The sequence below is a fragment of the Amblyomma americanum genome, chromosome 4 (genome assembly GCF_052857255.1).
Source record: "Amblyomma americanum isolate KBUSLIRL-KWMA chromosome 4, ASM5285725v1, whole genome shotgun sequence".
In the NCBI taxonomy this organism is placed as follows: domain Eukaryota; kingdom Metazoa; phylum Arthropoda; class Arachnida; order Ixodida; family Ixodidae; genus Amblyomma; species Amblyomma americanum.
Genome location: NC_135500.1, coordinates 208,368,363 through 208,391,303, shown reverse-complemented (window position 1 = coordinate 208,391,303; position 22,941 = coordinate 208,368,363). Strand labels below are relative to the sequence as shown.

Below are 22,941 nucleotides of genomic sequence, written 5' to 3'. Positions count from 1 at the left end.
TCGACCGGAAAGTGAACCCTCGGGCGATCGCGTGCGGTGTTGCTGCACGTGCATGCATCTGTCTGCGTGTGCGCGTGGGCGCGATGAAGAGACGACGGCAGCGTTCGTATCCGAGCTCACATCCATTATCATCCAACACGTCCACACCGTCCGCGCTACAGTGCTCAGCGGACTCCCACCAGAGTCGGCCTCGTCGTGGGAACCGCCCAACAGGCTCACAATTAAGATCGCGAGCCTCCCTAAGTATGTTTACTCAGACGTCCCATCCGCGAAGCTGCTTTCGTCTGCACGCCGTGGCGGTGCATCATTGCGTGCGCAGCCGTTATCTCGCCAGGATAAGCGAGTTGTGCTTCCATTACCGGTCGCAAGCTGCCGCGCGCGTTTATATCTATACGCGCCTATTGACGAGCCAGCCGACCCCCTCCGTGGCTGGATGCCTGTGGTGTGCGGGTAATGCGCCCATAAAGCCCACATCCCGGAGGCTACCGGGCTGTCGCGGGGAGCGCGTGACCGCCATGGACAAACAGGAGGAGCCCACCCTAGCTGTGGGCCTCGTGCGATGCGCCACTTACGCGTCTCTCTAGGCGCTCTACTATTCTGCTTCTCCTGGCGCGGACGTATCCGGCACCGAAGCGAGCGGAACGCCGTGGATGCTGCTCTGCACAGCGGACGGGTAGAGAAGGAAGGGGGGGGGGGGGCAGCACGCAGCTGAGTCACGTACTTACATACGCCGCGCACCTGCCGCCGGGAGCGGGGCGATAACGCTTTCCGCTGGTAGCGCCTCGCGGCCGTGCGCGCGCAAACATAAAAGTGGACGCCGCCAGCCAGGTAGTACAAGCGGGCTCCGCCGTGTCGAATGTCTCTCTGGGGGGGGGGGGGGGCTCGCACCTCCTTCGGGGCGAGTGCAACGCTACGTTAGAGCAGCCACCCCGAGGTCGCGGACCTGATGTTGTCAGCCTGTGTGTATGTGGCATGCGTACATACATACATTGGCGGAGTATGGAATGTGAGCATGATCGAGCTGCCACTGCTGCTGCTGATGTTGTAGCAGTGGTAGAGCGACTCCAGTCAGGTCATTCAGGGAGGCGGCGACCCAAGTTGGGGGGACTGGACAATAACGGTGCAGAGGTACCGGAGCTTAGTGTGTGCTTATTTCAATAATTTCTTATTGCTCCTTGAAGCCTGCGATTACTATCGGGGCCAATGGAGTTCATCGAACTCTGTAAGAGGCCAGGAAAGACTTCGGGTGAGCCTGACGCTTAAAGAAGTGTCACATTTAGTGCTCCGACTTCTGCACGCCTCAAGTCTGCGAACATTAGCGCACTGGACCGTAACTGCTCAGAGCAAGACTGACTGTTGAAAGTTTTCGGCGGACATCGCCGGCACAGAAAAGCCCGATTCTGTTCCTTCGAGTGTACGGTAGCGTACGAGTATGCCCGAGACAGGCTTTACAGCCAGCCGAGGCGTCGGGAACAAAATTTGTTCTGCAATACTGTGTGCACCTTTGTCGTACTGTAAACATGCTTAATATTTCTGTTTCAGAACTGTTTGTTAGGGCTTTGCAATCAAGCGCAAGGTATCGGGCTCCCTTTTTTGTTATTACTGAAAAACAATTCTTTTAGTATGACGGAGGGGAGCCAGATTAAGACGATGCCATTGAGCTTACCAGGCCGTTGGCGTTTCGGTCTGGAACTTGAGTTTTACAAGAACGGCAAAGTGCTATAAGAACTGGTAGCTGCCGCTTTAACACAGAAGTAGGAGTTTTTCACACGGTCGTAGGAAGACATTGTCGTGAATTTAAAATCACTTTCGACATTGCTTTGGCGTCTTAACAAGCTAGTATGCCCCAGAGCGTGTTGGAGACATCGCTCTTTGCGACATCCAATCATTTTCGACGTCCACTTGTGTGGACCATGGAAGACGTTCGGCACTTGTTGCTTATAGGAGGGGGCTGTTGGCCGGAGCAGTTGTGGGTTGGCATTAGACACGCGCCCTATGATGGTTGATGACTGCACTGCGTCACTAATTATTCTATTGTTGTGAGGTTTTAATTTGCATTCGTGAGAGGATAGCGTGATCGTGTCACTCGCAACTCAGCTCTGAAAGTCAGTCAATAGACTCGTCAAGGCTGGTTAAATGCGAAAAACGAGTATTCCACAAATCAACCCCATTGGAGAGCTGCAAATATACAACGTTGTTATTTTCGTGGTTCATATTATATACAGTTCTGTACCACTTGATTTCTTTTTCCGCTCTGTCCCGGGGTTCTGCTTGCGAAGTTTGGAACCACTGATTGTGCCTCCTTTGTGCCTCGTGGTACAGTATTAGTGTGTTCATATTTAGCAGCAGTTTGTGCCAGTTCCTCTTTTGTACCCACCCCTGTTACAATTCCTCCGGGAATACTGTGTCCTTAAATAAATAAATAAATAAATCAGCAAGCAAGCAAATAATTAAGCTGCTCATACGTGCGATAAGAAGTCCATACCGAGTTATGCATGCTTACCCTTAAAATGCGCCTCCTGTCCTGTGGTCAGCACAGGTACCGCAAACTCAGTCAACAGCAGCGCCCTTACGAGGCGTCTCTCAGCTGCCTTTTACAAGGCAATTATGAATAGGCGAGATAAAAAACTGTCAATTTCAGAAATAAACGCCACTAATATATATTGCCCGCGCAAACACGAGAAGTCGAATCAGCCACATAACCGGACGCCCATGCGCACGTCGTGCCAGTCGCGTGCTCCGAAAACCTAAAGGGTGGCGCATACTGCCCGATAGCGCTGCGTCCTCTTTGCGGGTAATACAGGGAGCCCCCATACCCGAATGGTATCGAAGCACCCTACTTGCCGCGATCCGGCACACCAAACGCGCTCAGTGCGACCGGGTGTTTGGTGACACCAAAGCGAAGACAACAAAAACAGCGGGAGAACTTCCCCGTGTGCAATACATGCACTGTGTCTACACCGTATGCCGGCGTGCGCACGTGCTAGTGCGCGCGCTGCGCCGGCGCTTGGCCTCGTTCCGACTGCTTCCGGCCCGGCTTCTCCGAGCTCGGCGAGAAGGACGGAGAGACGCGAAGCCCTTCTGAAGCGCCCCCGAAAGGAGCCGGACGGCTCCATTAGAACGTTCTTTCTTGCTTCCTTTCTTGATTCCTTTTGGCCGCGTTATACTTGCGGGCCCATTGTCCTCCCGCAGCTGCCAAAGCGCTCTTTTGTTTCCGACGAGCGAGTGTCTCTGAGAAACTGCAGTCGCTTCACGGCTTCTTCTTCTTGTTCCTATGCTCGCGCCGGGCCGGCTTCTGTGCGCCGCTCGTCAGTTCGCCGCTATAAGTGTACGGTGTGTGTGCAGTAGGATGCCCCGTTTCGTTCGCTGCTCCCTTGTACGCCTACGCCAGTTCGTGTCGTGCGTGCGAGCCGGAACGAGACTTTCAGGCGAGTATCGCCGGATTTAGAAGCTGCTGCTGTCAGAAAGGGGGCGATTAGTGCATTTCGGGACGCGTGACATGTGACGTGAGCGAGCTGTATACCGGCGTTGGAGAGAGAGAGGTAATTTCTGACAGGTTTTTCTGGGCTCGCCCCCCCCCCCATTCTATTCTCGCGCTGTCTGATAGCTAGCTGTGCTTTGTAGTTTGCACCTTTCGATTCGGGTCGTTCCCCGCCGGCGAAAAAAAAAAAAGGCCGGCTGTGTTCGGCGCTGCACGCGTTAGGCTCTATTTACACCGTGCACAGACAAATGTGTGACGCTCTGTCGCTGGAGCGCGCGTAATTGCAGGTACCGTTAAACTCGGGAGTGTACCTGTTAGAGGCGCGCAGCGGAACAGCGTCCCCGGCTATCTTGGGCTCACGGTGTCCCTGCCTCTTCTTCAGACGTGGAGGAAAGATTCTCTTTAGTGGAGGAGTGCCGAGTTCTTTATTATACACACTGCGCTCTGTGTGGTCATTATACCTTCTGCTTCCGCAAGGAGAAAGACAAAGGAAAGAAAATGACGGCCTGTCACGGCGCCGAGTGTGATGCCACTCACGGAGTACTTGGTTGTACTCAACGGCACCTGATAATTGAAACACCACCGTAGCCGCTAATGCAGGCGCAGTTTGCTTGTTGGAATTTCTCTCAAATGGCTTGCAGTGCACTTTTTCTCGTCGTTCTCGCACCGTCTAGGTCTGATGTGCTACTGATTGATTACCACCAACATTCCCGTATATCTCTATGCCCGTGAACACGGCGACGTGTTTATCATGGGCTCGACGTTTTTTCCCCGGGACGTCTTTCGAACTGGCCAATGCCTCGCAAGACAGTGAAATCATCGGTGAACGCAGTGATCCCCCTCTACAAAGGGGATTAGCCATATCAGTATCATCATTTTGCTCATTGACCTCTTCGTCACTACCGCCACCGTACTGCTGTCGTCGTCGTCATCATCATCATCATCACCATCATCATCACAATCGCCCCTCGAATTACTTCACTCTCTGGGCACTCGATACAAAAGCTGCAGCGCGCGCTAGTAAATCGGTGCGAAATTCTCAGAGCTGTTCCCACTTCGGAACTTTGCACAATTATCTCGTACTCGTGATATATTAAATCATGCTATCGCTATGCTGAAGAAAGTGACTGGCCCGAGTCAGTCACAAACAGCTGTTACGTGCGCGATACCTTGACATAGTAGCCTCATTTTCAGCTTAATCTTTCACTCCAACGCCGAGATACGTTATGTGAGCATAACTCCTGGCCTCGACTTCGCATTCTTCATCGTCGGCTTCTACACACTGACGCTCGCTTCTGAGGCGCTCGCTTCAGTACTGGCACCAATTTACGTGTTTAAATCTTTCATACATACTTCAGACGGACAGCTTTCAGGAGGAACGTGAATGTGCACGATGTATTTTGCAGCCCGCTGTTCCTTGCACGCTCGAGGCTCATTGAGCTTAGTCCGCAAAGAATGAACGCTCAGCTTAAGGGGACTGACGTTTATACAGCCTTAACGCGACCGCGTCAAGGCTGCCGTTCTTTAGAAAATCCGGCGTTGAGCGATAAAGCAGATGTCCCTCCTTCAACCTAGGTCACGTGACCATGTGACTTCATCACAACCTACCCACTGGGACAGGTGGAATCCAGCCCACCGGATTGTGAGCAGACTACTCACCGTGGCAGGTGGCACTTAATTCAATGATTGGTCGCGAGAGGTTGCTCGGGGAGTGCGAGCTGGGCCTCACAAACACCACCGGACTGGCTATGTTTGAAACGGCCACCTGCCGGAACAGTGGCGAATCGCTTAATTAACCGCTGTGCCACTGCGTCAGGAGTGGTGTGAAGACTTCCCGCGATCTATGAATGTAAAATAGAGAATGACTGATTACGCATCCGCTGTAGGAAGCCACCAACGCTTAAGTGTCCCCTCAAGATCGAAACTATTTGCTGGCCCGCTAAAAAGCACACAGCCATTTGTTGCCTAATATTTGCGATTTTGTCCTAATATAGTAACGCCAGATGAAACTTGCCTGCGTCAGGCAATCCTGCCTAAATGCTTCACTGTAAGTAATGTTTCTCTTTCCCGTTGTATTGTAAAGCACCTACAAGAAAATCAAGACAAGTTCATTAGACTTAAGCCTAGATTTTAGATCTTTTGTGATTAGTTATTAAATATTACCTGGCCTTATGCGACAGGCGCATTCTTCACAAAGGTAGAAACATCAGATTGCCGCAGGTAGAAGGGTAATTTTTATTGGATTATATAATTTTACAAGTGTGTGTGATGCCGATGAAGAGTGTTGAAAACACGGTAAAAAGTTTACTACCGTAACAGGGCACAAGAAAAAAATTTGATTGTTCATATATTTGAGACTTGCACAACAACCGATCGTATGCATGTTTGAACAATCTCTTAGTATAGTTCTTTTTCCTTCTTGTCCGGATAACTGTTTTGCAGCAATATGGCACACACAGTCGGCGTAAACCGAAGCGCCTAGTCTTAAGAAATATCTGACTGCTCGTAAGCATTCCTCCTTGCTCATTAAATCCACCGAGCCAGCATGTTTACATGTGCATATACTATAATGGGATCCTACGGGAGTTTCCAACTTTGTCCGCACGTAACACACACACATCATCAGCTCATCAGCTCGACATCAGCTTTCGGTCCGGCTTCCCAGAATTCGTTGAAAAGCGTATTCTGTTGAAGCTCGTAGTGGATTTTACTAAAGCTTGTTCTTTTCACATTCGAAAAGAAGAAAGTGCATCCTACGGCCTGCACGTCTGTCTACAGCCTTCACTTTTTTTTTTAAACTGTCCTTGATCCTGTGTACAGAGACAGAGACGCACTGGGTCGGTCAGCGCGGCGTCTCAGAGTATACTAAGTTAACCCTTGCACGGCAGCGAAGGAGTTTCTTCCACACCGCTTCCTAAAGTTCACAAGCATGCGGTACTGTCTTAAAATGCAAATAATTCCATCCCGTTCTGAAACGGAATAAGTATAGGCGGCCATGTCCTCGTCACGCTTTTAGTACTCATTCAAACAATGTATCAGGCGTTGGCATCGCATTAACCGCACGTTGGCCAAGCGCGTATTTCAATAAAAACAAAAGGCCCGTGAGCGCCTTGCCCTGCCGGTGGTTGCTGCGACGCATACATTACTACGTGCATGCATATACCACGGTCAAAGCGCTACACCGAGCCCACCTGGAGGAGGAGGTCGGTCACACGCAGTCTACGCAGCTGCTCACGCACTCAAAAGCACGCATGCGGCGGGCAACACTGGACGGCGACACTTCCTCGTGGCACCAGCGACCCGCTCATTGTTCCACGCACCCCCAAAGTGTTCTTTGTTTCCAGGGCGTCCCCCCGCTGGCGCGCACCTCTGCATGCATGCCGGTATCCGCGGGTCATTGTGGTTTTTCTTTGGAGAGGAGGGGGGGTCTCTCCCTCCGCCTCCATTCGCCTGCTATCATTGTTTCTGAGGCTCCGGTGCTCCCCGGCAGTGCTTCGCCTTCTTCGAGTCGAGTCTTCGAGACGACGCCGCTCGTGGGGATGCTGGCGTCCGCGCCACATATGCCCGAAGATCTCGACCACAACCACTCGCGATCGCCCCTTCCGAATGCCGCCGCGCGACGCGGTCGTAAAAGACGCAATGGCTCCATTGTTCTTCTGCTCTTTTCTTTCTTGGGACCGTAACCGAAGGAGAGCTAAACACACTGCGTGCCGCTCCTGTTCGCCCGGACTGGCCGTGACGTCATTGGTTATAGAGACATAACGGCGGTTACGACCGCGCAGGGCACATAAAAGTTTTCGTCGCTTCATTATTTTCTTTCTTCCTTCGTGGCCTCTGTGAAAGTTTGTAGAGTGAACTCGTTTTTTTTTTTTCGTGACTGTATACTTGTAGGCTGTGAGGCTGCGATTGCATGCTCGCAGGGTGCTGCCCCTTTCGCACAGCGTGTAATCCTTTTCCGGTATGCAGGTACGCAGCGGCTGTTGTCTGTTTATATATATATATATATATATATATATATATATATATATATATATATATATATATATATATATATATATATATATATATATATATATATATATATATATATATATATATATATATATATATATATATATATATATATATATATATATATATAATGCCACAGTCCCAATCAATCCAGTGGCGCCACACCGCGGCCGAACTGTTTTAGATGGCACTTGCCATGCCTTGCGCTCTCGAGGGGCTAGAGGTTTTCGTCTTCTTCCTCGCTCGAGCTCCATGCTTTCCTGGACACCTAGCACGTCTAGTTAAACCTGGTTTTGAGTGCTTCGACCGTTTATCAGTGACAATATATATATATATATATATATATATATATATATATATATATATATATATATATATATATATATATATATATATATCATGTAGAGCGATACTGACATTTTTTTGTTATGCATGCATGCCACAACCACAACGTCCCCCTTTCATGGATCGTAGTGCTGTCCGATCGATTTAACTCCACAGAACGGGCACTGCTCTGCAGTTATGTTATACGTGTGCCTAACATTTTTCCATTTGAAGTATACAATATCTGCACTATGCGCAAATGCACGCGTAGCAGTGCTCTAATTTGGCTCTCGTATACCAACGGCTTCTGTTCATCTACAGGTTTACAGCCACGGCATCTTTCTTCCTTTTTCCTTGCGGTGTCAGTGTACAGGACCCTCCAATACGAAAGAGAACCAAGAACCAATTTTCATGAATAGACGATTTTATTGGTTATTGCCGTTATTAAGTTGAAATCAACTTTTGGATATTCTACGCCAAGAGTAAAACTAGTTACAAAACAGAAAAACTATGCTTTGTAACGCATGATTATGTAGTAATCATTTATTGAATGCTCAAACATTTTCTCTTTAATATTGGAGTGATTTGTACGTATACGATTCAGCCTTACCCTTTGCGATCAAAACCAAAGTGCCTTTCACATCTATGATAAAGATTCTTGAACCAATAAAGCGGTCCGGGCACCCCCACTCGCCGTCTGAGGAATATTGGCCTAATGCATTGAAATAATTTGTTTCACGGGCATACGGTTTTGGCAATAAATCTGAGGTAATCAGTGTTCCTAAAGTAGGCTAGTGTGGGTAGTATTATTTGGAGGACACAGCGCTTACACAAGGCAGAGCAGAATAAAGGGACACAACAAGATGCTGCTGTGTTCTTCGCTGTTCCGGTGCTCTGTCCTGTATAAGCGTTGTTTTTACCCGAACGATCGTGGGCCAAGCAGCTCCACTGTTAACATTGTTAAAGTGGGTCTTGTGTTGTACTGGGGCTAAGAAAAAAATATTTATTGGAGTACTTTACCAATCTAAAGTGTGGTAAGGCGAAAGCCTTCGGCCTTTCTAGCTTCGCAGGTTCTCATACCAGTGGCAGTCCCAAAGGCTACCTTGCTACACTTTCGATCCAGACGACGTTGTTGTTGTTGTTGTTGTTGTTGTTGTTGTTAGTGCCCTCATACAATGGCACGTTGCTGGCGCTTGCGGTCTGCTTCTCTGGCCTTCTTTTTCTCTTCTTGTCTGGCTTCTCTGGTGGTGGCGCGCAGGTGGCGCCACCAGCGCGTTCGCCGTGCCATCACGACCTCGGGTGTGACGTCACCCTCTCTCGTCGCTATATCGACGTCCGCGCTAAATAGACGCATTTGGTTGTTTTATTTTTCGATATAATTGCCTATAAGTAATTAACTAATCACTCCACAGTCATCAAACTTGGTGTGGGGGTCAAATTTTGTTCCCTCTATCTGATGCTACCATATTTGTTTTCTGCTACCCTGGTTATTTGCCGCGTTATTCGTGGAAGACAGCGTTACATTGGACGGGCGAGTATGAGCCATTAAACGCTTTCGCCTTAATAAATGGGTGCGACAATGCGCGTGTCTTGTTTTTGTTCACAGTCAGTCCGGCAAGCACCGGTGTGAATGATAATACACGCAGCGTCGCTTGCACTACGATGCGACGCTGAACCAGCGTATTAAGCGTGCAGGTCGAAAAACTCACATTGGCACATGTGCCACGTCACGATATTGTTGTGCCTTATTCAGCAACTACAGAAGTTTTTAGGGCGTTACGCACTACTGTATCAATTCAGTACCTTATACTGTGGTACTGAATCAGCCACTTCCCGCGTATTCTTACACACGAAGAGCCTTCCATCAATCGATTTTACTTTGCCACTGCTGTGCTGTACAGAAGGCTGTGCTCGTCCGAATTTCTGCAACGAATGTTTGTTTACAAACCGTAAGCGAACGCAGTTTTTTCCCAGGCACCTGCTCACTGGTTTACTGTTGTATTATTCCGTGTTCAACCCCACTTTTGGTCGGAAAGTCTTCATAAATTAGGAAGGGACCGCATAGGCGTTGCGAACTCCAGTGGTGGCCACACAATCGTTTCCTACCGATTTTTTGTGCACTACAGTCTAGCGCAAAATGCGTAAAACAGCCCCGCTTCCACTAAGTCGCTGTTGATGTATGGTACACAGAACTGAGGTCGATAATTGTCTAGTTTCAAGTCGCTAAGAGTGCTGATTTGGTAAGACAGTATAAAATGCGATTTAAGGCACAACTTCCTTTACCTAGTTAATTATATAGCTGGCAGTTTACAGGGCATTACAAAAATGAGCCCTGCACATTATAAACGGATTATATTTCTTTGCCTTTGAATTGTTGTAAGCTGGTCTCTCTCACGTTTTGGCATATTAATATGTCTTGATTATTATAGCCTACTTCAGGGCGCTTGATGGTGGTTTGGTTTACGGGGTTTAACGTCCCAAAGCAATCCAAGCTATGAGGAACGCCGTTATGGAGGGCTGCGAATAATTTCGACCACCTGGGTTTATCTAACGTGCACTGACATCGCACAGTACACGGGCCTCTAGCAATTCGCCTCCATCGAAATTCGACCGCCACGGGCAGAATCGAACCCGCGTCTTTCGAGTCAGCAGCTGAGCCCGTTAACCACTGAAGCAGCACGGCTGCTTTCAAGTGCCATTGAGTTAATGTTGGCATTCTTATCAATAGTAATATTTATGACACCTATATCTTGTAGTCATAATTAACTTGCTGTCTCGGCATTTAAGTTAATTAAGCGTTCCTCAGAAACTGCGATGACCAATAATGGCGTTATGACCAACTGCAGCAAAAACACGTTTTCGATCCACGGGTTAATAGCTTAGTATTGATGACTACTTTTCTTGTTTATCGATGTATCGGCCACTTTACCATGCACTGTCGAATGTACGTGCACGAACAGAGCATCATGGAAGCAATGGAGTTTGAGTTGTTGACTTTCTTTTTCATCTTTTCATGCGAAACATTTCTGCAAACACTGCCCACCCGTCCTTCACTCGCGCTTTCTAGAAGCCCGGTTTCAGAAGCTGAGCTGACTGTTCCAAGCTTTATGACGGTACCAGGGCAAACGGCAGGGAAAATGTTCCATGGTAAACGTTGGTTTAACAATTTGAATTTTTCTTCCCAGTGAGCTGCACTGTTGAGAAATTAAGGTACAAGCGCTGTTTGAGAAGGCCTCTTTTTTACCGCGATAGCGCAAGGATCCCGCTCAGTGGAGAGCATGGCGTAGTTGGCGTCGCTGCCGGTGCGCGCGGTAGAGCCGGATTGGTCGAGGGGCTTGTGACGTCACACGTTGAGTTTTGGAACGAAAAGTGATTGAGACATTATAGAAAAGTGGCTATTAGAAGGTCCCGACTTCACGTTTACTTCATTAGGGCATATAAGTATATAAATTAAATGAATTGCGTTGAGAGGAAAATTGGGGCAATTAGCCGAGAATCGTGTACCTGACCCTTGGATTGACAGTCGGATACGCTAATCCTAAGCCACGCTGGCGCGTTCGTACGGCTTTATTAAAGCGGGGTTTTATATGTATGTCGCATAGATATAGAAACAGTGTCCATGTCCTCGTGGGCAAGAGGAAAGGCGGATCTCAAGTGTCCCCAAATTTTTGTGTTATGCAGTCAGCTAATTGACACGAGTTCTCTTGAAAGCAAGTTCATTTGCGCATGTCTGCTTTCTTTAGCCTGTGTCGTCGTGATGTGTCGGTTCAATCCATTTATTGAACTGTGAGGGCCAGAAAGGCGCTATTGCGCGAGGCGGCGCTGAAAATTATAAATTCCCTTTGCGGTTGAGTCAAACACCGATTTTAAATCTGGACACCTTCCAGCTCTGACCGCAGCAAATTGTTTCCAGTGCGGATTCTTGAAAACAGCATTTTTTTTAAAGCGAGTTTTATTGCCCCAGGGAATAAAGGGTGTTTGTAATGATGGTTGACCAGAGGATTGCTATTCGTCAGGATTAAGCTGTAAAACGGTTGTTTTACCTGGTTCATTTGTACAGATCAACCACAGCTTTTAACGGAAATCACATGACGCCGCTTCCATTGCCCGTACAGCGGCAGCACAGAGTTTCGCTAATTGGCAAAACGGCTGTATGATAAAGTTTGCAGAAAAAGAAAAAATAAAGCATTTTAGGGCGTTAATCAGCTAGCATAATACCATGACCCACTAGACGCTGATTAATTTGAAAATGTTTTAAATATAATGAAATTTTTCTCAAATTTCTTAAAATAAGTTAACAGTTAAAATATCGCAAATAAAAACGATCTCAATCCGCCTCTACCGTCCGTCATTTAGCATTTCTTTTAGTACGATCAAGCGAACCGCCTCACATTACATTCGTAATTCTCGGAGGAGTATAATGTGATTTTTCCGCAATAGCGTATACAGCTTGTTCGGTTGAAAAGCCGTCGGCGTAGTAGCAGTCGGTACCGCGTGTCGGAAATAATCGGAGGCTGCGTAAAAAAAATCGTATCGTGGTAGTTTGCGGTTCTAGTGATTGATGATTGATTGGTGTGCGATAGGCGATGACGAGTTAGTGAAATCACTGTAATTCATTGATTAATTGAGGAAATTAAAAATGAAAAAATTGGAAAAAGGGGGTTCGAATTGTGTCAAAATGCTCAGAATGAGAAGCCAACGCTTGACGATGCTAATTAAGAAAAACAGTTTGTAATTGATGAATTAAACAAATGAAGCAATTAAAAAAGAAAAATGCGTTCACATGTGTCATACTGCTCAGAATGGAAAACCTAAATCCACGATAGCGTAGTAGGTTAGGCTTTAGGTTACCATTAAGGCGGACCTTAAGTGTCCGCTCCAATTTTTTTTCTAAATCAACCACATTTTCCTTGGCACTTTACAGGACCCCGTGGCTGCGTGGTGGTGCGAGGAGTTGAACGCAAGGAGCCCTATGCGCCGCCATGGGAGCCGAGATCCCCGTCTGGGTGGGCGGCGTCCAGAAGTGGGTCACCGGAGTCGGTCGCAGGACCACGTGCGAGGAGGTCGTCCGCGCGCTGCTCGCCTCGGGCCGCTCGTCCCGCAAGCCGTGCAGCCAGGCCTATCACGGTGACGCCCAGCAGTACGCCCTGGTCGAGGTCTGCCCGAGGGGCATCGAGCGCCGACTCGAGTCCGACTCGCGCATCCTCAAACTGTGGAACAGCGAGGACGACGTCCGGCTCAGTCTGCGACGCGTCCGCTGCTGGTCCTCCACGACGTCTTCGCCCACGTCGGACTCATGCATCGCCGAGCCGCCACGGCACCATCACCACCACTACCACCGGCGCCGGCATCACCACAGCCACCACCGGAGGGCTCAGGCGTCCGGTGGCTCGAGCTCCACGACGACGACGTCGTCGAGTGCGTCGCCACGTCTGCTGAGGACGGTGCACCCTCGGAAGTTGTCCGGGAGCGTCGGCGCCCTGTCGCCGCAGCAAGGCCAGCACGGTCAGGAGCCCGTTCTCCAGAACGAAGAACTGGCCGAACTCGTGAAGCGGGTCATCTGCCAGGGCGAGACCCTGGAGCGGCAGGCGGCGCTGCTGGCGCGCCGCGACGCCGAGATCGAGCACCACGAGGCCAAGATGCACGCGATGCGGGTGCGCCAGATGGGGCCCGACTACATGCTGGACGGCTACCGGCCGGAGGCGTCCGAAGAGGAGTCCCTCCAGACGTACCAGGCCACGCTGGAGGCCTACGACCGGGTCCTCCAGCTGTGCCGGCGCATCACCGCCGAAGAGGAGAAGATCCAGAGACTGAGCGCCGAGCTGCGTCAGTGCGTCTGGGAGCGGGAGGAGGAGAGGCGGCGCTCCCAGGAGCAGCTGAACGCGGCCAGGGAGGAGCAGGAGAGGATGGAGGAGCTGTCCAGGTCTCAGGAGGAGGCGCTGGAGCGGAACGAGCGGTCGCTGAGGGAGCTCGACCACGTGCTCGACGAGAAGAGGAGGGTCGCGGGCCAGCTCGAAGAGCAGCTCAGGTTCGCCGAGAAGGAAGAAGGCGAGCGGCTGCTGAGACGAAGTCGACCCGTCGAGCCACCCAGGCCGGCCTCGATAGCACCGGCGCACACGCCGCCCGTCGCAGCGTCGTCGTCGACACGCTGCTGCCTGGATGTGCAGGACTCGAGTTCAGACACAGGCGTGAGCTCCATGTATAGTTTTGAGGAAGTGAGCCACGTTTTGGACACGTTGGTGTGACGGCCAGACTGTTCATATTGTTCTTTTTTTTCAAGCACTGCGAAGAAAAGAAAGCGTTCGTGTTATTCTTTTGGGTCACTTGCACATCTCGCTGTTTGTTTAAAGCTTGTTTTGCTTGACTGCAAATTTATATAGTCCTGAGAATAATGAGGTCGCTACGTTAAAGCAAGAGCTAGCTTTTGTATTACATCAGTGACCTCTACACAAGCCAGATAAAATATTGAATCTCGTGGTAAGAACTCAGTGACTTGGTCCTCAAAAATCGAAATATTTGTTGGTTTTTTTTTTCAGCATACATTCGCACATTTGCAACTTAAAGTGCATTGCTTTCTGTGAACATGGTTTTGTCCCTCCTGCTTGGGCCTACTATAAGGGCCCGCAGTATATTCTGAATAAAATGAAGTAAAAAAAGATCGAGGTTAATGCAGAGATGGGAGCTGAGAGAAAGTGACGTTTTCATTGTCCTTTCTTCAAAGCAACTAGCGTTTATAACAAAATTCCGCCTACTGCACGCTCTGAAATAGTGTTTGTGCTTTGCAGAGGACCTTTTAGAATGACATGAACATTGTTTTTTTTTCCCTTGCAGTTTGATCAAATACAGTCGCCTCGTTTTTAATCCTCCCAACAGACTCTCGCCACGTGTTCATGACAAGGAACTAAAAACCGGTCTTTCGGACTTGGGTTCACGAACAGGTGCGAGCTTGTGTACAGTTGTGAAGAAGGAAAAAAAAACCAATAATTCGCGGCAGCCCGGTGTGTGACCATGTAATTATGGAAGATGTATTTATATCTGTGAACTAAGCAAGATAGTTGTGGCTGTAACTCTAATCAACATTTATCTGCATAAAATAAAACTATACGTTGACATATTTAAAGCCATCAAATGATGTCCAGCGTTTTTTCTTATTCATGCTTACGAAGAAGTTTCGAAATACCGTGTTGCCAACTCCTCATCACTGGCTTTTCAAGAAGGTATGTACAATTTATGCCAACACATGCGTGCAACTTTCAAGGACCTGTAAGCAGTTCAGCGTTTTATTTATGTAGATTAACATGGGGTTCGCTGGTCATGAAGCCAGCTGATCACATTTTCGAGGCCCTCAGTCACCAATATTTGTTTAGTATGCACTACGTTATAGCGGCGTTATAAAAGTTGAAATACAGGACTCAGGGCATATGTGGAGATTAGGCAAGTACGAGTACGTCTTCGGTATCGCTTCCAATTGCTCGTGCACTATCAGTAATTTTCCTTAAGACCACGGACAATGTTTAGTGCGGAACGGCTCAAAAAGACAAGAAAATTGAATGGCTTTTGCATTGTACGAAATTTATATTGATTCCACTTCGGCCAGTTCTAGCTTTTTGGCGCTTAGTTTCTCAATGAGGGCAACCTTGTGGCCAGAACGGTTTCATCGCGTGTCGCAACAGTACGTTCTACAAAAGGGCAGAGTATCTCTCACTTATAACCCACATAATCCTCAACGCGTACACTTCACTGGCCGCGTACAGGGGGCCATCTCAGTCCAGGCGCTTGCGCTTTCGCGGAGGATAGACTTGCAAGCTCCTCCAGATAACGACGCCATTGGATGCGCTCTTCCCTCCTCTCCATGACGTCACGAAGCCGCGCAGCCCAATGGGAAGGCACGCACCCTTCGTCTTGGATCCAACGGACGCTCGGGCAAGAAGACGCTGCCAGCACTAACGCACCAAATCCCAGATTCGAACAACGAACGGCAAAAGCCGCCTTAGCAGCCGCGCCTCCCGCGCACGGAGCGTGGGCAAGCGCGTGAGTCCAGTGTTGATCCACTTTGGCCATGATCGCTGGCCAGGTCCGGCTAATCCCTTATTCCCACGCTCGCCCCAGCGGCGCAGAGCCGGCGACACAATATCAGGAATGAAGCATAGATCCCATCCGCGTACGCGCAGCGCCTCTCGCAACCCGAAAATTGATTTTCATTTGGCTCCCCGGGCCATCCGTGCATCAAGCCGGCTGGGTGATCTGCAGAGGCGCCGAGGCCTAAATGGGATCACAAGTCGCTGGGCTGCAGCGGGGAGGCTAACGGTCTGTCTCGGACCACTCCTCCGGTTCGCCGCCAGCGTGCGTATATAAGCTGGAGGGACCCGGAGGAGGGACCCCGTACACTGGCGTCTGCCGCGCACCGGAGAAGTAGTGTGGCTGTTGTGTCGCTCATAGCCCCGCTGACAAGACCCCGCCGAAGACGTTCAGGGATCGCCTGCAGCACGGAGACCCTCCAAGAGAGCAGGCTGAACAGAGGTTGACGACGAGTCAGAGCCTACAGCATCAGCCGCCGTTGGTGCCCTGTCATCCAAGATGCGACTTTCGATAGTCTGGGCGTCCTGTCTCCAACTTCTGTTGACTTACGTCACCTTAGGCGCTACCGGTAAGCAAACGGGCTTCCTTTCATGTCGTGACGGAAGTGTTCACGGTGAACTCTTTTGGGCAGCCAAGAAACGTTCCGAAGAATTTGTCACAAGCCTCTTCCTTCGGCTACGCTTTGATTTCGCGACTCGTAGGAGATCGGAAGCAAAGTCGTTGTGCTAAAACATAGTTGCGTTGAACGCGACGGCAGTCACTCGCAATTGACATAGTGATGACACTCGAAGGGCGTAAAGAGAGAAATATGCACGTACGGCTGGGCTGTAGACTCAGCCCTGAAATTTTTACACAAAATGCAGCGATGCGGTCGGATATGCATTCTATGTGATGGACTCTTTACTGAAGAAAGATGGTTGAATTTTTTATTGCGGCAATAGGCAGGACGGCGTATTTTTTCTCGTATTATGTCATCTAGCGTAACCTCTTCCTGCCAATAGCATATGTGATGACTCATAGATACCCAGCGCTGTCATAATGCCCTGCTGCGCAAAGAAGCAACGTCAGCCATGAACGCGAAGCGGATAGTATCCGCGCGAGTGCTGTATTCCTCGAGGAAAAGCGCACTATTCGCCCTAAGTGAACATAATTCAAAGATGGGTCATTGAAGTGAAGCTGACGGTACTAAAGTATGCTGTCTCATCCTTGTTTCGACTTTGACCTTTCATGTGCAATCCACTTTGCGACGATTGCCTTATTTCGCCAAAATGAAGCATGAGCGGTGCATATTTGTCCACTATTTTCAGCTGACAACATATGATGTTAGGAGACCTTTTAACGCTTAGTGGACCCCTCGAGATAGTGCGAAGATAAGCGATTGTTACTAAAGGCTGACGGGGGGGGGGGGGGGGGGATTTAAAGTGAAGTGATCGTAGCAGGGGGCCGCAGAGAGTCACACGGCCAGGTGAGATTAGGTGGTCTATATGTGGTTGAGGAGGCCGCAGCTGTTGCAGGACAGGGTAAGTTTGTTAGTGGGTACAGTATTTGCCTTGTAACGGTCGTTGTGAGCGTTATGATTCTGATGATGATGCGTGCTTTGAAAAGAAATTTGCGCTCTGAAAAAGATATTTTGTGTTGTTTTTTTTATAATAGTGTGCTTGCGGTGTCCGTGTACATGCCCTTACCGACGAGACAAAAAACAGAACCCGCGGACATATAGGGTCGTTTTTCAATTGCTGCTTGGTATTTGTCTGCAAAACTAAATTTCCAGCAACATGGCCCGCTGACACTTGGCAAGCCAATAACATAAAGCGATGGTCCTTGAGGGTAACGGAATGGATTCCAAGAGATGGCAAGCGTAGCAGGGGGCGACAGAAAGTTAGGTGGGCGGATGAGATTAAGAACTTTGCGAGGATAGGGTGGCCGCAGCTGGAAGAGGATAGCGCTAGTTGGAGAGATATGGAAGAGGCCTTTGTCCTGCAGTGGGCGCAGTCAGGCTGGTGATGATGATGATGGGGTAACATCGTGGCCTGTACCCTTGTTTTTGCGCTAGGAGTTAACGATGTAACTGTCCCAGTAATGTTTGTCAGTTGCATCTCGGACTTCGTTTGGGGCAGTTGGAAGGGACCACTACGTAAAGACAATTCCACATCTTTTAGCATGACCCGACATTTTTTTGAAACCGTCACTGAAGTGACAGTCTACTCTTACATAAATCTCACTTCCACTGCGAAATTTAACGCTAACACCCTCATGAACAAGACTTCAAAATGAGGTGGCATTATACGTCCACGAGCTGCTAATCTTGCTTCTCCTCATACATGCCGCGGGCACTTACCACTGCTCCCAGATCATTTCACAGCAGTCAGTTTCATGCTAAAAACAATGGCCAGAAAAATAAGATCACTGACGTTTTTTTATAGTTATTGATTGTTTTCAAACGCCATCAGCTAATCACGTTTTCTCATGTTTCCTTTTCAATTTGCTGGTACTCTGACTGTGGCAACGCTTCTGAAGGCCATCTTCACTTCCAACGCCTTATCAGGCAAAAAAAGGAAGGGGGGGGGGGGGTTATCGAATAGCTTGACCTTTCAGCCACACGGGGTAACTGCGTCTTTGTTCCTTTTAGGTCTTGCATTTCGGTGAAACGAGATTCATTTACCGGAATGACGTTCGTATTTGCCATGTAATAGAAGCTGAGTGTTAGGCGCCGATCGGGATGAGCCTAAGTTTGACAAGATTCGGGCTGAGGGCAACGCTGCAAGCTGTTGAAAGGAAAACGATAGGTTTAACTTTTAGAGACGGGAAAAGAGCTGAGTGGTTTTGGGAAGAAACACGAGTTAATGATAACCCAACTGAAGTCCACAAGAAGAAATGAACTCGGGCAGGTCCGGTAATTTGGAGAACATGCTCGGTGGACACTTAGGATAACGGAGTGGATTCCGAGAGAAGGCAAAAGTAGCAAGAAGCGACAGAGAGTCATGTGACCTGATGGAATTAGAAAATTTACGGCAAGGTGGTCGTAACTGGCACAGGACTGAGTTCATTGGCGATCCATGGGACAGTCGTTTGTCCCGCAGGAGGATTTGGATGAACAGACGTTGTTCCGTGACATGCTCGTGATTTACGCGTCAAAAGAGCGCGCCGGTGGATTGTTTATGTTGATCTCGTCTTCAGGTCATGAGTCGTTCTACGACGAGGACTCGTGGTCTCCTGGAGGCGGTCGCTGGGGCGACGTTCAGAAGCGCCAGGGGCTCATACCCTTTCCCAGGGTAGGAAGGTCCGCGGCCGTGCACGACCTGAACCCCGACGACCTCATCAACCTGGACACCGACTCGGCGGCCTCGGGTGGCTGGGCGTTTCTGTTACTCCCCTACAAGCGCCGTAGCAACACATTCACGCCGCGCATCGGCCGAAAGCGCAGGTATACGACGTGCAGGTCTTGGCCAGTCGGTTCATTTTAACCAAACTGCAGTAAAAACAAAGACGCAGCACACAAACTAATGTACTGCTGTCTCCTGCAGCAGCAGACTCCTTGTGCAAGACAAAAGAGAATTTACTATTTAAGCGTGCGAAGCGCTGCACTGTCGGTTGTGCTGCCCAGGAAAGGCTGCGGGTATAGGGTCCGTGCTCGAACGGTGCGTGCAGGTCCGTGGGGCGGCCCGATGACGGAGTTCACAAAGAGGACGCCGGACTGTCGCGTTCCCGACAGGCAGCCTGGACCGACCTGGACTGGTCCTACTCGCCCTTCACGCGGCAGCTCGTGCCTGTCATCCGCAACGGAAGGGGAACCTTTGTGCCAAGGCTAGGTACGTTGACGACCATAGCTGGAACGTGTAAACACGGTTAACGCGAAAGTCTTTTACTTAATTCAAGTGTCTTCCACAGGGAGGTCCTGAGTTTTAAGGTGATGATGCTGTGAACGAGATACTAGGTTTACGTTAATGCCAGAATAGTCGATGTTTGCTTCTTCATGGCATTGACACCACGGTAAAGACGGGGGTTTAAGTTGCAGGTGTAATTAGCCTTACTTTCAGTACGTTGACAGTTACTCCGCTGCAATCTCGTAATGAAATCAAAACTGTCTCCTACCTCCGTCCAAGGAACCACCATAAGCGCTTTTCGAGTGCCGGAGTCCAGCAAGTGGATGTCTGAACGTGCCCTATCTTATATGCGCGATAATTAATAACAACGTTTTCTTTCTTAGTTTATTAGACCATTAACCCAGTTCGAACAAACCATTGTTCTTCATCGTAAGACAAGCCTCAAGTGCTTTCAGAAAAGTCAGAAGACAAACCCAGCATAAGGCTGTTCATACAACCTTGGACATCTGTTAAATTGTTTTCACATTAAACGGACACTTGCAATCTATAAGTCTGAATGGTTCACTGCCTAGTATTTTGTAATAAGGGAGCTAATTACTCATTGCCATCCGCCCAAGCGCAGCCATACGGCTACAAAGGAAAGCTGTACAGCTTCCACAGAAACTTCGTAGTTAAAGAAAAATTCGTCCTGTCCCGGGATTCGAACCCGCCACCGCCGCTTCACCGCAGCAGTCGCTCTACCAACTGAGCTAACCGGGACGGCTAGCACATGGTAGGGCGAGAGCGAATTGATCAATAACTCGAAGTGGGAGCAGTGTTGGTCAAATGTTTTAGAGGAATCCCCCAAGGTGGAGTAGACTTGCAATAGGGAAGCTGATTGTTCATTGGAGTAATTAGCAAATAGTAATTAGCTTCCTTACTACAAATTTACTCTACCTTGGGGGATTCTCCTAAAACATTTGTCCAATCTTTTAGGGCCAACTGACCGCGCGGTGAGGCTGGAAAAAAAGGGAAGGCCCTCCTCTACCTCCATCCGTCATCCTCCATTCTTCATCCTCATGAGGAGCTCAGGTTGGCAGCTAAATATCCAACTATGCTCTTCGCAGGCAAGAGGAGGTCCCTGGGCGGTGGCTACGGCGAGGAAGTTGACGCCGGCTTGGATAGCAGCCTCGAGCTCGCCTCCTTCATGGACGACCCCAAGCGCGGATCCTTCACGCCGCGCATCGGACGCGGGGCCTTCACTCCCAGGATCGGCAGGACACCCTTCACGCCGCGCATAGGCCGCTCCGCCGGGAACGGCGACAAGAATTCAGACGGCGACGACAAGTCGCCACTTCCCGCGTCCTCGTCGTCCACATCCAACTCCCAGGGCAACGCCGTTTGAACGACGGGGCCGCCGCAACGCGCGCTCTGTCCGCTAGCTTCCGCCCCACACGATGGCGCGTCGACCTGGAGGAGCTCCGTCCGCTGACCTGGCTCCGTCTCACTGGGCCCAAGTGTCGACGCCCATGAAGAAAAAAAAGGGAAAGAAAAAAAATGAAGCCGGAAGACGCGAAGGGCAAAAAAAAAAGTCGAGAGTGTCGAAAAGGCAAATTAAATGCCTTGCCGAGAACCTAACAGGAATGCACCACTGCAACGGAGATGGAATAATAAAAAAAAAAAGTCTACCTTTGCAATGCTGTGGTATGACTCCTTGCGATATGCGGCTTAGTGTGACAGCAGGTTTCCTCAAACGTCGGACAGAAGAAGTTGCAACAGGGTGGCTGTGGCAGCCAGCAGTAGACTCAGTTTTCTCTTTTCTTGCATACTGCACTGTGTGCGCTAAAAGAAGTTGTTCCTTTCAAGCTTTAACAAAGCGTCCGATCTTCAGAAATGTGACATTATTACGGTCTGAGATAATACGGCTGTGTAGGTTCTTTTCTTTCTTTTTTCGCTTATGGAACCTCTACATCCTAATTTCATTCAGATTCTGCTAGTTCTGCACTGAACCCGAAAGGATTGACCATTTCTTGTCATGCCTCCGCCTCTGCTCTTTGCGGTTGCGCCTGCTATAACAACCGTTACGACAGCTCGGTTTAAGGTCACGTGACCTAGGTGGTTCTTGGGCCCCCTGCTTTTTCGCTCACTACGCCGCGTCCGCTGACGGCGATGACACCATCGACGGCCCCGGATTTTCAACAGAACAGGAGCCTTAGCGTTATCGCGTTAAAAGAGAAGTGGAGTTAGGCGAGGCTTAACGTTCCGAAACGATACTTGGGCTATGAGGGATGCCGCAGTGGAAAGCTCCGGATTAATTTAGACCAGCTGTGGTTCTTTAACCGACACTGGAATCGCAAAACACGGGAGCGCATTGTTTCATTTCGCCTACATCGAAGCGCGGCCGCTGCGGCCACGATTCGATCCCGCGACCTTGGATTCAGTAGCTAAACGAAAGAGGCACTGAGCCACAGCAACGGATGAAAAATAAAGTAACTTAGAGTGCAACATTACGTGCTATATTTGAGTACAGTGCTGATCACTCTGCTCAGAACAATAGATGTCCGAAAAATCACCCTGGACGTGTCTGTCACAACCGGCAGAGTAATTAACGTGCTTTTACATGCGTTGTCAAGGGACCTTTTCATAACATTTCAATCTTGCTACTCAGCCTACACAGCCGTGTTGCTCGCTATTCAGATTAAGTGCTCTTAGCTTGGCCTATAAATGTAGCAGCGCACCAGGAACCACGTCTCTGTCTTCCACGCAAGGAAACAAACTTCTTCATAATTGTAGTGAATCGCAGAGCCATGACATAGCGTGCAGCTATGCCAAGAATGAAGGCAAAACATTTGGGACGAAAAGAACACCACGGGTATGGGATGATTAATGTTGGCCGCATGATGTCACTTCTTTTCTCAGTTTTTACTTCCCCTCTTCTTAAGTGCGGAGTACGTAGCACGCCACTCCTTTGGCTAGCGTGTTTTTCCTTCCTCCCCGTAACGCACTACACAGTGAGAACGGCTAGTTGTGCTTCCTACGGCATTTGTGCCACCGAGCACGCCAATATGGTGTACAGAGACAGGATGAGATTGACGTTGCAGAGCCTATCGAAATGGTGAGTGTGCTCATGCGAGCTCTCTACGCGTCACAGCAGTCTCGGACCCATGATGCAAGGGGTCTATGACTCTTCAATACAGAGGCAACTGATATTTTGTACACATACAAGGATTTTTAAATGCACAA

General features: G+C 49.3%; 2 protein-coding genes across 2 annotated transcripts in view; both read left to right on the top strand.

Moving 5' to 3' along the window:
• LOC144129203 (ras association domain-containing protein 10-like) overlaps positions 1-14,942 on the top strand; it is a 56,278-nt gene extending 41,336 nt beyond the window's left edge. Inside the window, exon 2 of the mRNA XM_077663191.1 lies at positions 12,741-14,942. Within this exon, the coding sequence (XP_077519317.1) occupies positions 12,799-14,061 (1,263 nt within the window). The 5' untranslated portion in view covers positions 12,741-12,798 and the 3' untranslated portion in view covers positions 14,062-14,942. The remainder of the gene's footprint in view (positions 1-12,740) is intronic.
• Positions 14,943-16,195: 1,253 nt separating this feature from the next.
• LOC144127539 (uncharacterized) lies at positions 16,196-21,393 on the top strand. The gene is made up of 4 exons (XM_077660531.1): positions 16,196-16,463; positions 19,073-19,319; positions 19,544-19,704; positions 20,826-21,393. The coding sequence occupies exons 1-4, from the start codon at positions 16,394-16,396 to the stop codon at positions 21,101-21,103; spliced, it is 756 nt and encodes a 251-aa protein (XP_077516657.1). The 5' UTR covers positions 16,196-16,393; the 3' UTR covers positions 21,104-21,393.
• The last annotated feature ends 1,548 nt before the right edge of the window (positions 21,394-22,941 follow it).